This window comes from Manacus vitellinus, unplaced genomic scaffold, assembly GCF_001715985.3.
Source record: "Manacus vitellinus isolate BGI_N305 unplaced genomic scaffold, ASM171598v3 scaffold_22_pilon, whole genome shotgun sequence".
Lineage (NCBI taxonomy): Eukaryota > Metazoa > Chordata > Aves > Passeriformes > Pipridae > Manacus > Manacus vitellinus.
The window spans coordinates 13,506,042-13,530,030 of record NW_021939632.1 but is presented as its reverse complement, the minus strand read 5'-3'; the positions used below and the strand labels follow the sequence as shown (position 1 = coordinate 13,530,030).

The 23,989-nt window shown below is 38.9% G+C and overlaps 1 protein-coding gene across 9 annotated transcripts in view; it reads right to left on the bottom strand.

Moving 5' to 3' along the window:
* The window catches only part of MYO3B (myosin IIIB), a 197,306-nt gene that overhangs the window by 2,146 nt on the left and 171,171 nt on the right, over nt 1-23,989 (bottom strand). For 8 of the 9 annotated variants that reach the window (XM_018072676.1, XM_018072681.1, XM_018072680.1 and 5 more), the window contains 3 exons: nt 3,609-3,715; nt 3,188-3,234; nt 705-1,905 (listed from right to left, as the gene is read on the bottom strand). In XM_018072676.1, coding sequence (XP_017928165.1) covers nt 1,770-1,905; nt 3,188-3,234; nt 3,609-3,715 — 290 coding nt within the window. In that variant the 3' untranslated portion in view covers nt 705-1,769. Of the gene's footprint in view, nt 1-704; nt 1,906-3,187; nt 3,235-3,608; nt 3,716-23,989 lie in introns of those variants that run through there. The other variant, XM_018072678.1, reaches the window with a different exon arrangement.

Here is a 23,989-nt window from a genome sequence, read left to right as displayed (position 1 = left end):
ACACATATTAAACATGCATTCATATTAGTTGCCATTTCTATTTGTGCTGCATTTTTTAATCCCATTAATTCATCTGCAGTTATTCACCAATTCTCTGTTGTTTAAGGAGTCCCTAAATTTCAAAGGCTCTTAAGTGCCTTTAAAGTACATCTACCCAGATGTACATCAGAGAAGAATGAGGAGTGAACTAAAAGACTTCAATCTCTGGCAGGATTTTAACTTTCAGCTTTAGCTTTCTGTCACATTTTGGGTGAAGAATGAGTGAAGAATTTTTCTTCCTGGAATCCTTTGCTCATCCTCATTTGCCCCTGCCTGACTTAATTTCTGTGTTTCTTCAGAAAAACAAAGCTTTTATGGAACTATCTATTTAATTATCTTTCCTTCCTTTGAACCCTATTCTGGCTTAGGCATGACCTGATTCTACTTTGGGTCTCATTTCTCATGCCATCTTTCCTTGTGCTGTGGTCAAAAAGACGATGCCAGTGAACCCTGATGGTAAGAAATTATGTTGCTTAAGGAACAGGTCTGAACTGCACCTCCAATAGGAAGAAGGTCTGTTAGCATAGATCAGGCTAAACCCATTGGAGGGGAGATAAAAACAAGGATCATAATTAAGTCTGTATAATATATGGTCAGATTTAATCAGTATGGTTTTTCAAAAAAATGAATAATTTTGAGCAAATGTTTAAAGCAGTAAATGTGAATGTTTTATTTCAAAAAGTTTTGACAAGAGCTTTTCTGGAAAAGAAGCAAAGAATTGTCACAGGTCAAAACTGTATCTCTGAAACAGAAATAGTCAGCTTCTGCCATGGAAATGGAAATAGTTGGCTTCTGTCACGGAAATGGCAACCAGAAAAGAATCTCAGAGTTCTATACAAAGTTACAATTGTTTCATTAAGGATTTACAAAGAAAATGTAAAGCAAGTAGGAAAATTTGCAGGTGACTTTGTTTCCCTCTGCGACATATAAGAGGTCTGTGAAAGTCAGTTATCACCAGAGCCTAGAGATACGTGTTAAGAAATAAGTATTTGCATGGATAACAAGAATAATTCATACTGATGATTTCTGTCACAAGGACTATATGAAGCAGTGTGTGAAACATTAGTTTTAAAACTGTTTTACTTCTTATATTTGAAATAATTCTCCAAGTTAAACATATATAAACTAATACTTTATAAGAAAACTATTTGCAAGGTAAACTGAGACACACTTATATTTTGGATGATTTTACTCTGTATGTTTTTGCAGTGTTAGAAGCCATATACAGCACAGAAAGTTGTAAAGTATAACGTTTAATACCAGTCTAATGAAATACAAAACATTTTCACTATGACTCCAGATTAAAATTTTTAGTACAGAGTTCTTTTAATCTAGTTCAGTTCCTTGATCTTACTTTTCACACAGCTTTACCAGCAGTTGTGCCAGCACAACAGAAGGGATGACACAGGGAGGGAACAGCAGCCAGGGGAGGGGGAAGCAGGAAAGAAGGGGTCAGAGTTGTATAAACTAACCTTGTGGCTAAAGAAATGTGTCCATTATCAACATCAACACATACAGGTAGTGGTGCTCCCCTTTACTGGAACTGTTTATAGAAATACAGCTAAATGAAACACTTTACAGCTGTAAACCCAGGTTTAAACTAGTGAACTAAAGTTACTGGCAGAAATGTTATTTTTAATATATTATATAAACACACATGCACAAACTTAATTGGAAGAGATTATCAGCAGAATACCCTTACCAGCATTAGTCAACAGAGTAAGTGAGGTTCAGCTTTGAGCAAAAGACACACGTCTCGAAGATGGAGGAGATGGGGAACTAAGAAAACTGTCATCTTCAGGAGTAGATTCAACAGCTGACAATGATTCGTAATACTCATCCTCTCCATCCAGCACTTTGATTTGGCTTGAAAGGAAACAAACAATATTTATAAAGTTAAAATTTAGTTCTGTCAGTATCTTCAGAAATAGAAACTTCTCTGCGTTTGTAAAAATGAAGAGTGCTAGTATAAGAAAGGAAAAAAAAAAGATGGGGTCATTTGATGAGAAAGACACAGCTTTTATACATACTTTAACTACTATTACTTTTTTATTATTATACTCTGAATGGTCCTGAGGATCAGTGAAATGCAATACAGTCATTCAGTTTGTGTGTACAGAATGAGAGAACAAATATTTATATGCAATGGGCATTTACTTTGAGCAATGTGCCTTTTTTGTCTGTGTATGTTCCATGAGTATAATTTTTGTATCATATTTCAGATGATGGTTTGCTGTGAATATGAGCCAAAGACTACACTATCAATTTTTGGGGAAAGCCCTGTTGACAGCAAGGGGCTTTCATTTTCCTGTGATGTATGATGAGCACTGCAGTCCCATGTTAGTATTTTTATTCCCATAATACAAACTTTTTTAAACTAAGGGGAGGGAGATAAAATAAACCAAATCTTGTGCAGTTATGCAAAATTTTGGGTTTTAACCTTGACTCAAAGACCTCCTATTCACAACGTTATAATCAGAAGATTAATAAAAACCAGAGGACATAATACAGAAAGTTCTTGTATATGTTTGTAGTAAAATGCAGTGCAAGAAGACCAAGCATCCATCCTCTGTGGTCTATGTAATCAGGCAAGGAAATATTCTGGCAATTCTATAGGAGCCAGCCTGGCTTTTTCTACCTATACCGGGTGATAACTGCTGATGTAACAATGAGTACTGACTCAGTTCAACAAAGGAGGAGCAACTCCCTCTGGGCTGAGTGGCCTCTCCATCAGTTTTTCAAATGTGCTCCCCCAGGAGGGCAGAGGTCCATCTGACTGTGCTGCTGCAAAGCTGGCAGGGCTCCTGGCCAAGTTCTAGGTCACAGAACCTCAGTTCAACACCCTTCATCTGGCATCCTTCACTAGTGCTAAATGCACTAAAAATATGAAGAAGCTACTTTTTTGGTAGTAATAGTACTTAGAGAGAGCTGGGGAGCATGTTTTGTAAGAATCAGTTCTAGTCTCTGCAGACAGCAGTTACATGCAAGTTTTACATTTGCTTCTGCAGAAAATGTCCAATGTCAATGCACAGAAATATGTTAATTGTTTATTTTTAGAAACCTCTCTAGAAAGTTTTGCATATTCTGTAATATCACAAAGGACTTCTTCTGTTTACAGTTGCTTAGAACTAAGAAGATAGATATTTACCCAAGTTTTCTTGGCTTCCTCTTGCTCCCTTGATATTCTAGAGTTCCCTGTGGAGAGGGCCAAGAACACACAGTCAAAGCAAAGCAGCAAGTCGTTAATTTTTAATTCAAAGTGATTTTGTGTTGAATGCAAGCAGATGCTGATAATATCAGAAGTCACAGCATAATTTTTTTGATCAAAGGGCTCAAGTGAGCCTGATGAAGCATGCATCTTGCTCGTCTTTGATAAACCACATCAATTATTCACCGTGAAGGCAGACATCCTGACATGAAAGCAACAGATAAAGAGCATAAGCACATGTTCAAGACGAGAGCAGAAGAACGTGGGGGTGGGGCTGGAGGGGCTGAAACAGGTATTAATAACAGAATTATTAACTGGAAACAAAGCCAGTAAAACAGCTTTATTGCCACTTTGAACTCACATTTAACTGGTTATAGTACATGTTGTCCTCAGGGCTATTCAGCATTTTGGGCTGCTGACATCGTCGACGAGGTGTTCTCAGCTTCTGTTCAAGACAGTTTTCTGAACCTACAGTAAGATAACACAATTTAGTTTTAAGCTGTGCCAGGTGCTGTGAACGTCTTAGCGCATTTTAGTCTATAAACAGTCTTTTCTTCTGTCCTGTTTGGTCCTGGATTTATTAGCAAGTTCTATCCAAAGTAAACAGAAACTCAGGAATCTTTGTTTTCTCTTTTGAAACTTAGTTCAAACACAAGTTTTTAAGCAGAACTTCATTTTTACTTTTTAACATTTTTTATTCTTTCATATATCTATATCCCATGGTTCCTTATTCCTTTCACACTTTATCTTAGTATCTTCTGTTATCTAAGCAGGAAATGAGGTATATTGTGCCTAGCTAGGGATATATCATTCAGGAGCAACAAAATTGTTTTTCTACAGTAGACAGTAATAAAGCCTTTGGACTGATGAGACTTCGTCCATTATCATCATTTTTATTATACAAAAAGGCTTCCTTCTTGACATGGCTCTCTATTTAATCAGACTAACAGAATTGGTTTGGAATTACGCTTTCTTAATATAATTTGTGATGTGCTGTAAAGTAACAGTTGCTTAAAGTCATCTGGAAAGCAGAGTTTAAAGATGAAGGAAACATTTCAGAAGGGTTTCCGAAAAGAACTAACAGCCTTTCTTTTCTTTTTTTTTTTTTTTTTTTTTTTTTTTTTGGGGGGGGGGTATTAAGGAAAAAGGACATTATGGTGTGCTGTACTCTATTTTACCAGGCATTTTCTGTGGCACAGCCCCTAGTAGATTACCAGGAAAACTATTTTCAGGATAACTAAGTTACTAAAAGATACTGTAGGAGGTAAGAAAAGGTCATTTAAATAATTCTTCCGATGCCTTTGACTTTTCTGATATTTCCCTGTTAAAAATTATTTTAGTGACAGGATGAATAAAAACAGGTTTTGGTGGCACTGACGGAAAAATATACATCTTATCACATATGCATTCCACACTGCACAGGGAACTTGTTCCAATACAAAAGACCAGCACAAAGATCAAGTAGCACATTGGTTCCTTTAAGCACTTCAAAGCTGAAGTTAATATGGCCTGTGCAGATGTGGGACTCCAATCTCACAAACCCATTGTAAGATCTGGCCTCAAGGAGCAGGTAACATTACAAAGGAGGTTTATTATGCACCCAGGTTTGCAGTTGGTATCTGCAATCTGAATGAGGAATGATGGCTGAACTTTGGCCTTTTGAGCCAAAAGACTGACTGTCCTGGGAGATTTTTCTCTCTTTCACTGTCTTTCTCCCTCTAAAATTTGAAAGACACTGGTTTCCTCTCAGCATGTGACTGCAATGTCTGTGTGGGAGAGGAGCACTTGTTCCATTCTATCACAACACCTGGGAGGGATGAGTGGGTTAAATGATCACCAGGACACTGATTGCAGAGCTGGGTCTAAAATTCAAAACAATTCTGTAGAGAAAGGTTATATTTATCCAGTAATACAAAATAACTATAAAATAATACACTCACACTGCTTGCTAATTTATTATCCAATGCTTCAATACTTTATACTTTCAAGTTCAGTAAACCTTTATGTTTTTCCTAAAAAGATTGTGATGGCTGAGCCTGAAACTTTGCTATTTACCCGTATTGTGAAAAACCAGACAAGGCAGAAGCTGTACCAGAAACTACTTCTGGGGAAATTGGGTGCCCAAATAATGTCTTTGGAAAGTTTTTTCACTATGATTTAGATAAGATGCAATTTTGTTCCCTCTGAAGTCTCTGCAAGTTTTGCCAATGACCTGCCATAACTACATTTTAGTCTCTCTCTGCTCGAAAGTTACTCAAATTGATCTTAGAGCTTTCTGTCTCAGGGCAGCACAGTCCACAATTTTTGCAAACAATGTTTTCAGTCACAAGGCCATTTGAGGTCCTTCTTATAGCAATATAGTTCTTGAATACCTCTCCATGAATAACTTTTCTATTCTAGCAAGAGACTGGTACGAACTCAGGTCCTCACAGTTTTGCATAATTTCACACACCTCTCTGCAGCTTTCCAGAAGCAAAACCACAGCACATAAATATTTAGAAATTTTCTAAGAGTAGAATAATATGATGGGGTGTTCTTTTTTCTTTTCCCCTAGGTGCTCTTGTAGCCTTCACATTCTTTTTTCAAAACACCCATATGTATAGGTTGTTTTTTTTAAAATGTCTTTTATTCATTAGGATTCTGAGACACTGGCATTTTGCTCTACCTTTTAATCTGGATACTTAATTATTTCTGTGTATGCTATGGGTGGTCTGCAGCTTGTGTTCTCCAAAGGAAATACCCTTTCAGTGGGCCCATTTGTCTTAGTAGCATATAGTACAACAGTACAAAATCTGGTAACATTTATCATAAACTACCATATCTGGACAAAATGGTATTAACATGTGCTCCACACTCAGCAATTGAATAGGCATTTTAAATGCTGTTCTAAAATATTTTGCTTTGATGACAAACTTAAAGCCACCAACGAGAAAAAAGTCACTTGTCATTTTAATAGCAACAGCAGCAGCACCAGTATAATTAACAAGGTATTGTCTACACTGCATGAAAATTGTGCCAAGTGCCTCTGGCATGTCCAGGCTCCTTAGTTTGCTACAAATTTAGTGACCAGATGAGAGAGTGAGCACGTGTACTTTCTTCAGGTCATCCTTTAGCACCACTTTTTAAGACAGAGATCTGCCCCCCTTTTGTCTAAAAGAAAACCTTTCCTTGTAACTCTAAGCGCAGAAACTCCTTAGGTTACAATTTCTTAACTGATAAACCCCTTATGGCAATGCAGAAATAACACAGAGTAGGCAAAATGCCTTCTGCCAAGTGCACTGTGTCAGTTAATCTAAGTGTAGGGTACTGAGGTTCTAGACATCCTCTTCTTTTCCTCTCTCAAAGCCAGAGAGGCTGATACACATGGATGAGCAGGTTCATGTGGATGGTTCCCTAAAGCTACCACAAAACTGATATTGCTAATGGCTAATGCGTTAATCTGTTGGAGCAGAAAGTATTTATAAGCAAACAAACTGATGGTGTTTCTGTTTACTCCTCTATTACCACACTTGGTTATCTTTTTTATATCTCTGATACATAAGAGCCCAAGCCAACAGATCAGGACCTTACAGTGCTCAGAGAGAATAAAAAGATGTGTATTTTCAACTAAATGCAAAGTCAAACATTTGAGATACATTTTTATGAACTGGGAATTGCATACTTGGAAAGCAGTGTCTCCAGGAGAGATTTGGGAATTACGGATATTCAGCTGAATATGAAATAGACTGGGTGCAAAGAAGAGAGGACTACTCAATAGAAACGAGAAAACAGTTTCATCATTGTGTGTAGAATTATTTTGAAGTGGGTGCAGTAAAGTGCAAGAAAAATCTGAAATCGGGAAAATCTGCTATACAGTGAGAAATATAAGAAGACTGTTCCATTTCATTTTTTTTCAAAACAAGGTTAAGAGGTGATTTGAAGCAAGTTTAAACCCCTGCATAGAAGGTGGAGGGTTTTTCATCTTCATAAACAAAAGTGTAAGCTATCTAATCGTCAGAAATGGAAGAAAATACTAAAAGCAATCAATTAGGCAAAAAAGTATTTAGCAGTATGATGGAGTCTCAGGTTGAGATTAGAAGCTTTTAGAAAAGACATGTTTTGACTTAAGCTAAAGTTAAAAACTATCAAAGATGCGACACTAATTACTTCTAGCTTAATAGGAATTAACTTTTTCTAGTGTGATTTTTATCACAAGTTTAATGCAGACTTTGTATTGACCTTTTGAATTCTGGGATATAGTTTCTGAATTTCCATGTTATTTTTCTTCTTTGCTTTCTTATGGCTGAAATGGAAATATTTTTCTTCAATTAGCCATCACATCCATCATACTGACACTTTTAATGACATCTCTTGGCTTGGAGATGATTAGCACATTTCTTATGCCTTATCTTATTTAGAAGATTTTTCTGTTTAAAAATCCATCCTTTCCATAAGCTGCAAAGGACTCTTTCAGAAATGTACAAACTGCCAAACAGTAAGATTTAACAGACTTCAAAGTGCTCTTTAGCACTGACACAAGGACTTTTGCATCTAGGATTTTGGCCCTGACCAATACTCAAAACAGTAGCTGCAAAAATGTATTTTTCTAATGACTTCCCATGGGGCAGATGACTTCACTTGATATGCAGTGAAGATCTCATCTTAGATGTCCTGACTGTCCTGCTTATCTTGGTATTGAAAACTTGGGGACCAGGCATTGGGCACACTTTGTCAGAGGAACCAAGAATCATCAGATTTTGCTCACTGAAATGAAACTAGGGTCCTCATAAGCTGTTCATGATTAAACCATTGCTTCAAAAACCCCTTGACACTGATAACCTTGCCAAACACTGCTAATTTTTCCTATGTGGAGAATTCTGCAGAGAAAATTGTGATGAGACAGCTACAACTGCATTTGGAACTTGTAAAATCCACTGATGCGAGTCAGATTGTTTAAGGTTGGTGCAGCACACCTGGGGCTCTAAAATCTGGATGACATCTTACTTTTTTGCAAGGAATGCACAGAAGGGTTCTTTGCCAATGTGTCAGTGCCCCAAAGAGGCTGTGTTGCCAATTCCCTCGCTGAAGGGACTTCATCCACCACAACACATAATAAAGGGCAGAGCTGAGTACTCCCATTTTCCTTCTGAAGCCATTTACACAAAGTAGGTTTGGAAGGGGTTAGTCTTGTCCCTTTTTCTCTTGTAGGTGAACACAAACCTAGTATGACAGGAAGGGTAGTCCTTTTCTAATTACTCAAACAAGGAGATTTAGACTACGAGATGGGGCAGTCTGTTAAAGGAAAGGTAATGGGGCCATTTAGGGGACCATATATAATATTAACAGATGAGTAAATAAAGTAGATAAATCAGTATGACCAAGAAAAACAGTAAGCATGTAGCTGATTTCCAATCTATAATATCAGATGAAACATGAAAGTGCAACCCTTAATTATAAGCAAATATTAGCACAGACTCATGGGACCTCATCATAACATCTCAAGGTCTACATTCATGAAAATTTAAGCAATGTTTAAAATCATGTTAATTTGTTCTTTGTTTGTTTCTTTTCCTGCCAGTCTAATTTATTCCAAAAGACTTTGGTTCTCAAGCCTGGATATATTGATCATGCCCATGTAAAGCATTGTTATAGCCTGGGGAGAAGATTTTTGTGGAAAAACTTGTCTTTGTTCTCCTTTGATAATTTATATGTATTTTGATGTTTTCAAGTTTCCAGTTTTGAATCATTTTTCAAGGCAGCAAGTTAACTTCACTTTTCCTCTTGAAGTCTTAGGCAAATGCAGAAATGACCTCATAGACAACAATAATATACATCCTCCTGGACTGGATACCAGTGGATAATTATATGCAGCATGTTGATTTCAAGGAACAGCTACATTTTCTTGTGTGCCATACAAGTGTGTTTAAGCAGAGGACTCAAAGGGCTAATGATTCTGGTCCCACTCATATCAGTATTAAATGGGAGCAACTGAACATCACTTATGCAGTAAAAATTGCTGTAAATTAACTAGACTTCGTGATTTTAATTACTTCGACTTTATTTTACAAAGGAGGTATTTACAAAGGGCATACAGTGTGGCTATGAGTGTTCACACCAAAAGTATTTTTCTTCCTTTTCCATTTCTATGATTCTCCACCATTTGCACAAATTTGTATCACACCCAAAGTGCAAAACAGGACTAAAATGCAAAATGGGAGTAAAACAAAAAACGTGCCTGAGAAGCAGCGTGAATACTCAGGCATTTAGTCCCTACTGAGCTCCTGCTGCGCCTGCCTGCCATACCCAATCCAGTTAGCACAGAACTATCTTGCAGATCCCTGTACCAGACTGCAGTCAGTGTGGCTTTAGCATGAGCACACTTTAGGAGACACCAGGCCCACATCACAGCATATTTGTACCCTGCCTGTTAAATGCTACCAACTGTAAATGCATCAGAAACAAGGACAGGATAACAAGTCTAACAGGCTTCATGGAATACCTACTGTAGAATAATCTGTAGCTTCATTTGGAAATAATAAAGTTATCCTGTCTATGCTACATAATTATATTATGGTAGTTCTGCAAAAATGTTGGAGGTTGATAGAAAATAAACACACTGCCTCTCTAAGATTTTAATCTCAGCACAGGCAAAAGCACACCAAGAGACAACACAGGGTAGGAGAGAATAAACAGCAAGACTACTTGGTGACTTGAGTAATGAGGTATGTCTCCATTATCTTCTTTTCCCTTCTGAGGTTAGTAAGAGGGAAAAGAGAAAATTACTGGAAACAGAAATTGACAGAAAAAAAGACAAAAAATAAACTATTAAGTAAAGTCCTGAGAAACTAAGGAAAAGAGGAAAAGGGAATAAGCAACCATTAACGGTGAAACAGTAGAACCTAAATTCTGGCATCAAGGGATTAAATTAATCTAGTAATATCAGGAGCCTGAAGGTATATTGACATATTTAACACTATTAACATATTTAACACTATTAACAGTTGTAATTCTGTCCAGAATATTTCATGCTTACCTACCAGTAGCTTCAGACCTCTGCCAATGTTCAATAAGGCCATCCATTATGTTAATATAATGAGATCTAGTATGATGGGAACCATTCTTGCCACCAAATTCCCTTCGTCCCTTCCTCTACATAAGAGTGTCCAGGACTATTTATAGGGGCTGGCACTCTTCATGCTGCTAGTGACAAGCAAGCATGGAAAGAACAATAAATCAGATACGCTTTGAGGAGTTACAAGGCCTCAGCCATTGCTAACTCTCACAAAATGTCTTACTGAAGCTTCATGTAAGTGTTGCTAATGTAAAGGATGCTCACTACTTTTAAAATACATATATTAATGCTTAGAAAGAATTATTAATCCTTAGCAAATCCTGCAACTCCAGTGTACTTAAAGTTCTTACCTGGATTTGGTAGGTAAGAATAGTATCATAGGTTTAATTATCTTCAGTGTCAAGTGCTTTGCAGTCTAAGTCTGTAGCTCCATATGTAGTTACCAGATTCACCAAAAACACAGAATCTGGAGGGGTAAAAAGTCCTATAGGAAGATTTAATGTAACAGAAAACCTTCATGATCACCTTGGATCCCCCACACAACTGTGGTGAACTAGAATTCTGTTTATTCAGATGGAGTGTGCTCATAGTGCCAAGAGCCATAGACTGCTGGGGAAATTAGTGTAGCCTCTTTGATGTCATGTGCATCCCAGAATCTGCTAAAACTGTGAGCACAGTCTTTTGTTTATAACCCTAAACAGAACCATTCAAATACACACACTGAAAGAACTTGTAACAGAAGCAAAGCATTTTCTTCCACCCAGTGATTCATTATGTACAGCTTCATTTTGGATACTGCAGTTATATGCAAAGCCATATGCTTTAGATTACTAAGCAAAGAATAAGTTTTTCAAGATGGTACGTAAAGGCTGTTTTTGCATCTGTTTGTTGCCAATGACCCAGATGATACTGTCATTAGAACAACAAATATTTTATGTGAAATCAATCATTTAGCTGTCTCTGAACCCTGAGACAATGGCTTTTAGATACACTTTGCTGGGAAACAAGATCCATAAATAGTTAGAATCTTGGCTTTTGCTGTTTTTTTCCCTTCCAACACAATTTGGATCCTTCAGTATTTGTCAGTTCTTTCAGTGATTTGACTGCAGAGGGAAAAGGCAGAGATTAAACAAAGCATACCAAAGAACGAAGCTGTCAGTGACTAACACTGGTAAGATTCAAACCTGTCAGCAAACAGCACGCTTCTACAGGTACAGTCCTGAAGATGTGTCTTCCTATATGTTGAATATACACAAGCCCTCATATGCCCTGCACATAATAACATATTACAGTGGGCTCCAGAGGTGTGGCAACTAGTCAACTAACTACTCAAAGTCCAAGAGTTTTACGTAGCTACAACCTTAACATCAGGGAAAAAAAATTCATCCAAGCCATCTGAATAACAGAAACTACTTCTGGACAATGCAGGAAACTTAAAAGATCATTATTTTTTGTTCCCTCCTTAAACTTGACCCAAGGTGGTTGTGGAAGCTGCTTTTTTGTTAATTCATAGAATCATAGAGTGGCTTGGATTGGAAGGAACCTTGAAGATCATACAGTTCCAAATCCCCTAATGCAGAGAGGCACACCTTCCACTAGACCAGGTTCCTCAGAGCCCCATCCAACCTGGCCTTGAACACTTCCAGGGATGGCGCAGCCACAACTTCTCTGAGGAACGTGTTCCAGTGTTTCACCACTCAAAGAATTTCTTCCTAATATCTAATCTAAATCCACTCTCTTTCAGTTTGAAGTCATTCACCCTTGTCCTGACACTATGTGCCCTTGTAAAAAGTTTCTTTCCATCTTTCTTTTAAGCCCCCTTTTTAGGTACTGGAAAGCTGCAATTAGGTCACAATGAAGCCTTCTCTTTGCCCGGCTGAACAAATTGAATTCTCTTAGCCTTTCCTCATAGGAGAGGTGCTCCATCCCTGTAATCAACTTGGTGGCCCTCCTCTGAACTCTCTCCAACAGGTCCATGTCCTTCCTGTGCTGGGAAACCCTAAGCTGGATACAGTACACCAGGTGGGGGTCTCATGAGAGCAGAGCAGAGGGGCAGAATCACCCCCCTCGACTTGCTAGTCACGCTGCCCTCTGTGCAGCCCACGATACAACCGGCTTGGGGTCTTTTCAGGAGACAGTTACTGATGAAAACCAGGGCATTCCAAGTATGCTGGAATTACTACATATCACAGCATATTTTCTGTTTCTAGAGGGCCTCCCTAATCCAATAGCCACCAGGTGACAAGAAATATCTATCTCACATTATTATGTGAGGTAAGTGATGTATCTCTCGCTGTTTGAGCAATGCTGTATGATCAATACAAGTGAATGAAGAATTTCACAGGAGAAAAACCTATCAAGAGCAATCAAATACAAAGAGATCACTTCCAGATTGAGATATCCCTGAGCCACAAACTATGTTAGGCTGGAGAGTGTTCTGGGCAAGTATCTCTGCTTGCCCTACTTCTGTACTATACCCTAGGCTTTTCCTCTTGGTTACTGTGAGAGAGAGAAAATTAGGATAAACAGATTTGGATGGGACTGGAAATGTTCTTTCTTATGGTGTGGTTTTTTTTTTTTTTTTTTTTTTAAGGTTGCTAACATTCAAACGACCAGAAAAGAGATCAATTAAAATAAATTCAAGCAGAACAAATGCCCAAGAAGCACCTGAACCTGAGGTTGAGGTAACTTCTCATAAGGTACATGTCAGAGTCTTCACTGTAAAGATCATTTCAAGGTCAACTTTAAGTGTTTATTGCAGGTAGATTGTATTACACTTGCCTTTCTGTTAGCAGTGCATCAGATCAGGCTGAGCTTATGGAAGGCAGAAATTGAAATTCCACGCAAAGATGAACACAAAGGAAAGCCAAACATTCTTCAGTTTTCTGGACATGCCCCATTTTCCCTTCTCCATGAGTATTTGTCTGAGGTGTCCTAAAGTGGAAACACTGGGACACCTACACAGGCATTGTGCACCAAAAGGCTTGCCATTATACAAGCTTGTCTTATCAGCACTATGCCATGTTTGGGACTCAGCCTGTTAATGCAGTTTATTTATTTAGTGAAGTTAAAGCAAATAGGATTAAAAAGTATCTCAAGTGAAATTTTGTCCTTCTCTGTCTTCCAAAGTAAAACCACATATCATGTTGGAGGTATGAGAAATTTTCAAAATTTCTCAGAAACAAAAGATATCAAAAAATTCTCACAAACATTGCATCAACAGTGGAGCCACTCGTGATACTTCTCCACAATAAGATGACAGTTATGCCTTCAAAGAAGAATTAGGATGATGATTTAGTCAATATGATTGAATAAATAGCTTTGGTAACTTTAAAATACAAATCCAAAATAACATGACAGCATCATCAATTTTAGAGATAGTCTCCAAAACACATTTGGAGCTACTAATGCACAAGCTTTTAAACTGCAGATTGTGGATCTCAAGAGCTGCATATCACGTGCTAATATGCCTCAGAAAACTCACTGGACAATTGGCACTGGTTCATCTTGTGGATTCTAGCTAATAAAAGCAAAGCATAAGGGGAAAAAGATGAAACAAACATAAAAAGTAAACACCGAGATTAACTTTTAAAAGTAGCCAAAACATTCAGTGCATTAAAGAAGAGTAACAAATCACAAATACCTTTCTAATGCTGCTTCTCTACAGAGCCAACTACTGAAATTGCCAAAAATGCATCGTACAGTTACGGGGAGTTAGTCTGTGTAATCAAAAGTAGGGCAGGAGGCAATCTGTAAGTTCACGCTCAGTTAAGATGTGGTTCATAATGGTCTGTGTTTCAGAGTTGCTGTTGTAGCATATAGCCTGGATGCATTTAAAGGTAATCCCTCACCTTCTTCCAAACTGTAATAATAGTATTTTTATCCCACACCCTCAGAGATTAAGCCACTTGATTGACTTTGAATTCTGGACACACAGGAAATTTGTATTAATTTAGCATAATGATGAGGCGCAATAAAGGCTCTGTGGAACCACAACAGCATGGTCTCTAAGGTTTTGTTCGTTACAGAAACACAATTTGCATATCTAAAGGCTTGAAACCATGGGTCCATATTGATACAACTAGTATTTCAAATTTGAGTGTAGCAGATTCAGCATATATTTCAAAGAATAAATGGTAGAAGCCCAAGATAAAACTCTCAGAAGATTTCTTCATTAAGAAAGAAGGTCTTTTTCTGAATTCAAGGTAGTTGGCAGCAGTAGGTTTTAAAGGAAGTAATAAAGAAAGCTTGACTGAAGCATACAAAAATGCCAATAGTTAGATATCTGCTTCCCAGTGTTGCTACAGTGATTTGGTCTAACATTTGCAAATGTTGGAAGGAAAGGAGGTATCTTGGCTAGATAAAGGAAACTAATTCTGCTGATTCGTGTTCTCCAGCAATCCATTTCTTTAAGGGGTTGTTAGGTGCTACTGGGACCCCTAATATTAGACCCTCAATTTATGATGGTTCACAAGTGATCTACAGATCAGACTCAGGCCAGTAAATTCGGAGGCAATATTTCAAAAGAGAAATATGAAGAAGCATAATCAAACTATTCATTCAATGACAGATTTCAAAAAATAAACAGGGCTAGAAAAAACCTTCAGGTTTTAAAGATGTGAAGGAGCATCTATGTTGGTTTTTTTTTCTGCTTCCAAATCCAAATCACAACCATTTATTGGCAGCTTACACTATGAATCTAGAAGTAGAATTCTAGACTTGTATAAAAATAAGGGGTCATAATTTCCAAAGGTGCAGTTCGTTAACTTTCACCCTGAAATAGTAGATGGGAGCTTACAGTAGTACCAAACTGTACTCAGAAAGTGAGAAAAAAAAAAAGAAAACTGAGGGACGTCTGCAAAGAATTCCAACCCTAAGATCTCAATACTAATAAAGCAATTTTAAGCTATGTATTTCATGATACCTAGCAACACCACCTGCAGTAAGAATTTGGCGAGCGCAAAGCATATAGAGTATGCAGAATTTTCATCCAGTACTTCCTAAATGCTTTTAAAGAAAATTTTAAAGAAAAATTTGGTGAAGACTTTAGCTCATCAGGGCAGAGGAAGATATACACACATGCACACATATACAAATAAAGTAAGTTGACTTTCTGGTATTATAGTGACTTGCTTATGTGACAATATATTGTTTTGTTCTAAACTCACCTTTTTTGACAGGGCACAGCTTGCATTAGTATATCAGCTCACTGTATTATATTCCCCTCTGAACACACTCTTTGTACTTGATTGTCACTTATTTAAAATGGTAAATGCTACAGAATTAGTTAGATTCCTTATTTCTCTCATAAATACATGACTAATTCAAGTGACTTTGATGGCATTTTATTCCTCAGAACTTGATGAACCCTTCTTTACCAAAATGAGCAGTGATTTCAGGGTTCAAACTGAGGCACTGGAAGGGCTGATTTTTAAACCATTATTTCCAGAAGATCACCCCTTCTGGAAAATCAGGCCCCTTCATGGTGTTTTAGTGCAGGCACAGGGAATTTCTTGTCAATCCAGAAAATACAGAACAAGTGATTTCAGAAATTTTTTTTGTGGAGTTGATTTGGATGCATTTTCCTCCTCCTAACTACTACAGATATTCGATTTTTTTTCAACCTCTTTCTTACAAGTCTGTACTAGATTCCTGGCTGGTAATTGAATAGTGTATCCCTATAGAATAGCTTTTGATATAACAATGTCAAAATTGGCTTGTGTCCTGATTCTGTACTTTGGTCTGTGGGTATTGCAGAGTATGCAAAGTTTGTGAATTAACACTTTATTAACTACTGTGCACAAATTCCTTGGGTGAATGACCTACAAAGGACCAGAAAGAGTTACAACATGACCAAACTAGCGCATGTGTACCTACTGCCACAGAATGCCACTTCCGATTTGCTTCTTTCAGATAGCCAAGAAGTATGGCCATATTAACATAACTCTCTTCCATAACATATCCTACTTCTCAGTAGCACTAATTAGCTTAGGCACGGCACTGCACTCATCCAGCTATACTGCCTCCGGGGTCTGATTCACATCTAGCTTGAGCAGCTTTGCAAAGCACTGGCATGTGTTGAGTTGCTATATCATAAATTTATATTACAGCTTATTCTGTACTAACTTTCCCATGGAGACAAAACCTAAAATTCAGTTGTATCGCTGTGAACAGATTCATCAAAATCTCCTCTTGAAGTAATGCCATATAATGACAATATCCTGCTCCCAGTAGAAAGGCTCATGTTTATGAAAACACAAACATGGGTGCACACCTTCACTACTAGAATTAGTTCCTCTGAAGCCAGCCCCAACACTAAGCATATGATACAAGGGAAAAATTGGAAAGTATCAGAAGATTACAACGATATTAATACAGTTCAGAGAAATATGAGTAAAATGAAAATGTAAAATAGCACGTATAATAGAATGTTAACTCCTCGGGGGTCCATCAGTACTGGTCACTTTTCAAACATCACCTCCTAAGAGCACAGGAGCAGCAATTCCCAAATGCTGAAAATCAAGCAGGTCAGGCAGAAGGCTGGCTTGGCTGAGCAGGGATCTTCTCTTGGAAATAAGGCATAAAAAGGAAGGTGTATGCCCAGTGGAAGCAAGGTCAAGTGACATGGGAAGGATACAGAGATGCTGCTTGCCACTGTAAGGAGAAAATTCATGCAGCCAAAGCTCAGCTGGAGTGGCAGCTGCCAGAAATGTGGGGGACAATAACAAGAGTTTTTTCAAATATATTAATGGCAATAGGCAGTGTAGAAATATCATTAGTCTGTTACAGTATGAGGATGGTCACCTCCCAAACAGGGACAGAGACAAGGCAGAGGTGTTTAATGTTTTCTTTGCCTCTGTCTTCAACATGGATGATGTACCAAGGGGGTCTCAGTGCCCTTAGCTGGAGGACCATGATTCAGAGAATGATCAACTTCAGTCGACTCTGAAACTGTGCAGGATCTGCTGCTCCAGCTGAATCCCTACAAATCTATGGAGTTCTGAATCCTCAAAGAGCTGCTGATGTCATTGAGAAACCTCTCTCGATGATTTTTGAGAGGCTTGGGAATCTGGATGGGTCCCAGCTGATCGGAAGCTGGTGAATGTCATCTCGATTTTCAAGAAGGGCAAGAAGGAGATCCCTGGAAACCACAGGCCTGTCAGTCTCACCTCAGTGCCTGGTAAAGTTATGGAGAAGATTATTCTGTCAAATATTGAAAAGCACCTGGAGGACAACGCAGTCATTGATCACAGCCAGCATGGTTTGTTGAACTTGATTTCCTTTCATGATGAGGTAACCCACCTAGCTGATCCAAGGAAGCCAGCTGATGTCATCACTTTGGATTTCAGTAAGGCTTTCAATACTGTCTCTCACAGTATCCTGCTGGACAAACTGTCCAGCACACAGGTGGATAAACACATCATGTGATGGGTGAGCAACTGGCTCACGGGTCGAGCACAGAGGGTAATAGTGAATGGGGTAACATCAGACTGGAAAGCTGTCACTACTGGGGTGCCACAGGGTTCCATCTTGGGCCCTGTGCTCTTCAACATCTTCATAAGTGACTTGGAGAAAGGACTGGAAGGAATACTAAGCAAGTCTGCAGATGACACAAAACTGGAAGGAGCTGTTGACTCCCTCAAAGGCCCTGCAAAGAGACCTGGACAAATGAGAGGGCTGGGCAATCATCAACCATATGAAGTTCATCAAGGGAAAGTGCCGGATTCTGCACCTGCAATGGGGCAACTCTGGACGTACGGACAGACTGGGGAATGAGATGCTGGAAAGCAGTGCCATGGAAAGGAACCTGGAGGTCCAGGTTGATGGTAAATTGAATATGAGTCAGCAGTGCCCTGGCAGCCAGGAGGGCCAACTGTGTCCTGGGGGGGCATCAGGCCCAGCATCGCCAGCCAGTTGAGGGAAGGGATTCTCCTGCTCTGCTCTGCACTGGAGTGGTCTCACCTTGAATATTGCATGCAGTTTTGGGCACCACAACACAGGAAAGATATTAAGTTCTTAGAAAGCATCCGAAGGAGGGCCATGAAGATGGTGAAGGGTCTTGAGGGGAAGCTGTATAAGAAGTGGCTGAGGTCACTTGGTTTGTTCAGCATGGAGAAGAGGAAACTGAGGAGAGAATCACTGCACTTATAACTTCCTTGTGGGAGGAAGAGGAGGGGCAGACACTGATCTCTTCTCTGTGGGACCAGTGACAGGACCTGAGGGAATTGCCTGAAGCTGTGTCAGGGGAGGTTTAGGTTGGGTATCAGGAAAAGGATTTTCACCCTGGTGCTTGGGCACTGGAACAGCCTCCCCAGGGAAGTGGTCACAGCACCAAGCCTGACAGAGTTCAAGAAGCGTTTGGATAATGGTCTCAGGTATATGGTTTGTTTCTTGGGGATGGTCCTGTGCAGGGCTAAGGGTTGAACTAGATGATCCTTGTGAGTCCCTTCCACATTCTATGATTTATCCCTTTTTATTAGTGCCAATCAATAACACATATTTGTCCAAAACAAATTACCGTTCTTTCATCATTAATTTGGCATAATTTTGTTCACAACATTATTTACACAGAACCATAAATCCTTATTTTTATTCGTAAAATACACAGGAGAGGTTAACTACATTTATCAAACTTTTTTGCAATCTGCATGTCTCTGCTATTAGGACTTAATTTCGAAAGTTAGTGCAGAGATACAAAACACATTAGGTAGCTGTTTTGCCATATGAAGTCTTAGCTTCACGTGGTTCATTTTTCAGAGAAAGAGGGCTCAAAATTTTGGTTTCAAAATGAAGCATTACAGGGCAGAATGTGGGCAGGCTGGCTACACAGCTGCTGTGTGGCCTGTGATGAGAAGGTGCCTGTACCATCTGACAGTGCCAGCAAAGGGCTTATGTCTTAATTACACTTGTCCTTCCTTCTTTTTCCCTCATGGTTACAGATAACCAGGACTAGGATAACAGTTTGAACGTACACAGGATGTGCAACATCAGCCTTGTGAGGGATGAATTTCCCAGTTATCACTGCTGAAGTGTTAAATACAGATGTCTAATGATGACATTCTAAACACCATCATTACTTATTTCACTGGAGCTCAACCCTCTCCTGGTGGGAGAGGGTCCAATGGGACCAAGGAGCTGAGGGAGCACATCTGGTTATCTTTTCTAGTTTTATCTGTGGATTATGCAAATAGTCAGAAGTAAATGTTTCATGTCCTGTCATGTATCACACCACTGAAGAGAAGGCAAAGCTCATCCTTCATGTAGAACCAAAAGGACAAAACCAATAACTCTGCCTGCAACCATGTTTTTCTTATCCTTTTAAAGAATTCATGGCAAACCTGTGAATAAAAAGTGCTCTGCTGCTGTCAAGTGCAACTACAATGGCACCCAGACATGTTTCTAACATCTAGTAAAAGCAGAACTATGGCTATTTAACTCACTGTCCATCAGAAAAACATGCTTATTGTTCCTACTCAGTGGGAGAAAAAAAATTCAATGACATCACAAGAAGTGCCTATGTTTTGGGTTCTGTTTTTTCTCTTTGATGGTATCAAAAATTCTGTTCTAGATTACTGGCATTTGAAGATGAGGAACTATTAAAGTAGCATACAAAGTCAATAAAGCGATCTCACTAGACTTACCAATGTGCATAAGGGGTTTTATCTTTAAAAATAGCCTTGCATTTAGTTGTATAAGCTCCAAACGGTGTTTAATGGGTGAAAATGCTTCAAGATTTCTGAAAAGTGTTCCTACTGCTTGGCTGTTAGCATGCTACAGCAGGATAATTTAATCTGCTTTCAGTTCTAGGTACTCAAGATCACAGCCCTCCTTCTAAAGGGTAGGAATTTCCACCTGTGTGGAAGAGAAGCATCCCAGTGGAAACCATGAAGCACAGCCACTGATGGGCCCTCTTCAAGAAGTGCCACGACTAGACAACTGTAACTGCACCTGAGTTAGAAGTTAGTCAGGCCTCTTTTTTATCAACTTACTTCTTCACTAATATTGCAATTTTAGGGCAACAGAAACTTTTTTTTTGTGAATTCAGGTCATATTAACTAACAGTTTCAGCTGAAATAACATGAAAAAACTTCAGAGATGTTGAAAGAATTCATTCTGGCATCTCAAAAAACAAAACATTTTGATTTTGTCACAAGGGGACTCCTTTCCCAAAACAGAGGAGGTAATGCTGCCACCCCTGATATCCAAAAACTCAGTGATTAGGCCATGTTCTTAGGTTGTGAAAGATGTAGCTTCAAGCACCTCCTTCAAGTGATTTGGCACAGGGACTTGAACCCAAACATCACACTTCTCAGGAGAGCAGCCTAACTGCTGGGTAAGAAAATATTCTTAGGTAGGTTTCTCTCAGCCTCATTTGTTGAAAGTGTTCCACTTTACATAAAGTAGTTAAATATTCATTGAAACAGAGATTGAAAGCCAGGTGCTGGCCCCCTTTTTCTCTAACTGCTCAAATTATCAGGATCTCAAGTCATTCACATGCTCTCTGTTTCTGTGGCCTACTTACTATTTAATGTACATTCCACTGATGGGAGAAAGGGGAGAAGAAGAAAATGCTTTCTTCTCTGAACTTCTGTATTTGCCTTGGGCATAGCCCAGACCAGTGAGAATATGGGTCGGTGAAAGTTTTGAGCCTTACCTTTGGAAGGACAGTTGTATGGAAGATAAGAATTTAACACTTTCTAATATGTAGAGCAGATAAAAATAAAGTAGTTTAATAACAAGAAATAGTATTATTTAAAGGAGAAAGAAGTGAGACATCTGCATCTATTTGTATCCAATGTTTATCCCTATTGGCACAATTAATAAAAGCTAGGCATACATCACACAAAGTTCATTAAATCCACTGGTTCAGGCTGCTGACTAATTGGTAAATACATGCTCGATAAAAATGTAAAATATGCTAACTCCACATTGTAAAGTTGCCTTCTAGTTAAGAGGTCTTTCCATCTCTGTGTCTTTTCCCACAGAGCTTGATTTTCACAGTTATTGATCTTAGGGAAACAATAATGCCCAGAACAGTGCCAAAAGGCCCTAGAATAGGCAAACAAAAAGCACCTCTATCGAACTAACAGAGTCTAAGGAGTTAGCTATGCTGTGCCTAAGACAACTCTGTAACGTAGCCAGGAATCTAAGGTGTGCTGATGCCAGCTCTGCACATTTCAGTAGACTCTTTTAGGCACTTCAAATCTTTTATGAATGTGGTTTTCACCACTTGCTTCTGCAATGCTGCCTTCAAGTAGTCCAATGTGAAGGTACCACTGCTGAGCAAAACTCTGAATCCATCAAATCTATCAATTTGGACAAATTAAAGATCCAGGAACTATGCAGACCTGTGCAGACCAGCAGCTTGACACTATCAGAATTAGACACAACCAAAAACTAATTATAAAAAACATGACAAGTGTGAGAGTGGCTGAGGCTGAAGCCATGTACCCCAACACAGGGGTAAGGTCACAGGAGACCCATCTCCACTCATTTGGACAGGCTGAAGATCCTGTGCTCCTCTGAAGGACCCTGTGCTCCTCCTTTTCAGAGGAGGTCAGCACTCAGCCAGCTACAGATTCATATAGATAAGGAGCTCAGCAAAAAGTTTTAATACTTACAATGTCTGTTAACAAATCCATGGAAAGCCTGATCTGAAGGGTCTCCTGCTACCATCACTGAAGGCTCTGATTGGCCTTCCTGACATCAAACAATCCCAGATGCAGAGAGGTTCTGGGAGCTAGCCCAATGCTTTGTCTGGGCCTGACCTCAAGTCTTATGTATTTACATTTTTTTCCAAAACATGATTTAAAACAGATGTCACTGGACACCCGAGTTCTTCTCCAGGGCTGGAGTAGAAAATCACAGGAAAAGAAGGAAACAAAGACCAGCTCAACTTACAATACATGAGAATATTGATCTGCATAGCAAAGAGAGGGCAGAATCCACTCATCCTCAATTTTGGTTTAATTAGACTCATAATCAAACCTAAGTGCTGTTTTCCCTGTATTAAGGGTCAAGCAAAAGGCATGGTTTGATTGCGAACAGCCTTATAACCACGTGGAATATTTTGGTTTAGGGATGGTTTAGGACCATCTCTACTTGTATTCTCTATTTCTGCCACTGACTTTGGCAGTGCCTGAACGACACATTCAAAGCACTTGCCTCAGACCACACTTATGATGTGCATGTCTGAAACAAAGGATGAAATAATGTTGACAAACAGTATTATGAAACCGATATAGATTTAATAGTGGCTTAATGAAAAAAAATGGGAATATGAAACCCCCTTCTTCTCTAAACAATGTGTGGTAAAATAAGCTGTTCACAGTGGAGGGAAAAGCTCAAAAAGAAACATTTGGAAACAATACAATGACATATGGTCCCATATGTTGAATCTATAATACTTCCTAATTCCTTCAGGGTAATTTATCCTTCTCCTGAACAAATTCCAAGTAACTGAGATTTGCCTGTGAGGACTGAAGGAAGGACTAGAATCTTCCTTCCATACATAGACATGAGAAATGACTATAAAGCAGTTTCGCTGTAGTTGCCATTTTACCCCTGGGTTGAAGCAGTACCAGTAACATTTCTTGATCCTTTTCTGGGTAATTATAATTGCTGATGCACAGGCTCACCCTCATCTCTTCTCCCCGGTCGAGTCTGCTCAGGCATGTTTCCCCTGTAGGGTGCCCCATGGTAAAAAGGACATATATATATATATATATATATATTTATATATAGAAAGCTGTGTATTGGTGCTGATAAGGCAACCCCAGGGCAATTATGTTCTACAGCAGTTTTTGGTGATGCCTTTACAGCCCTCAGTTTTTTGAGATACATGATTTCCACTTACAATTCCCAGTCCTGTGCAGTTCACCAGTCCCTGGGTGATGGAGTGAGAGGTGATGAGAGAGGAAAAGGTCTGCAAAATCTGGCAACAGTTTTTATGCAGATTTTTTTAAATGTACTGAACACAAGTGGTTAAACATCTATCCAGCAATGAAAGCATCTCATATATTGATGCTCTGAATTGAACTGTGATATAATAATAATTATTGGAATTTTGGCATATTTCGGGTGGCTGCATTACTCAGGATCAAGGCACAAGTAACTGACTAGGTTAACAAATTACTGAAGACAGTGAAGCAGCCACAGTTCTGCTGACTCCTCACAGCTTTGGAAATCCAGGATGTCTAGAGCTAAGGTACCCACTTGCAGTTTTCATCACTGACCCATATGGATGTAACATCGCACTGTAATACCTCTGTTTGCACATGGAAGAAAAACTTTTCTCACAATCCTTACTCTTGCACTCCTTATTGATGGGTTGTTCCAAACATCAGATGCTCCAAAGATGGCACAAACTGCTATTTGCCTGGTCATTAAAGTGAAGGTCAATGGCCATTTCATAGGTCATTTATGTCCTCCGCTGCTAATTCTCCTCCTGTTTTGACTAGATCATGTAACTGAGCTGGCTGATATATAATTCAGATTAAAAAAAAAAAGAAAATATGATTTTGTGTTTTACCCAAATGTGTTGGTAGTAACAGGAATTACCTGTGAACATTGAAGGGAGTAACACTGCAGTAACTAGCATTTCCACTGAAAAATGACCTGTAAAATGATGTCTAGATTGTTCAGCTCAGCTGAAGTCCATCAACAGAGAGGGGGATTCAAAAGCTATATTC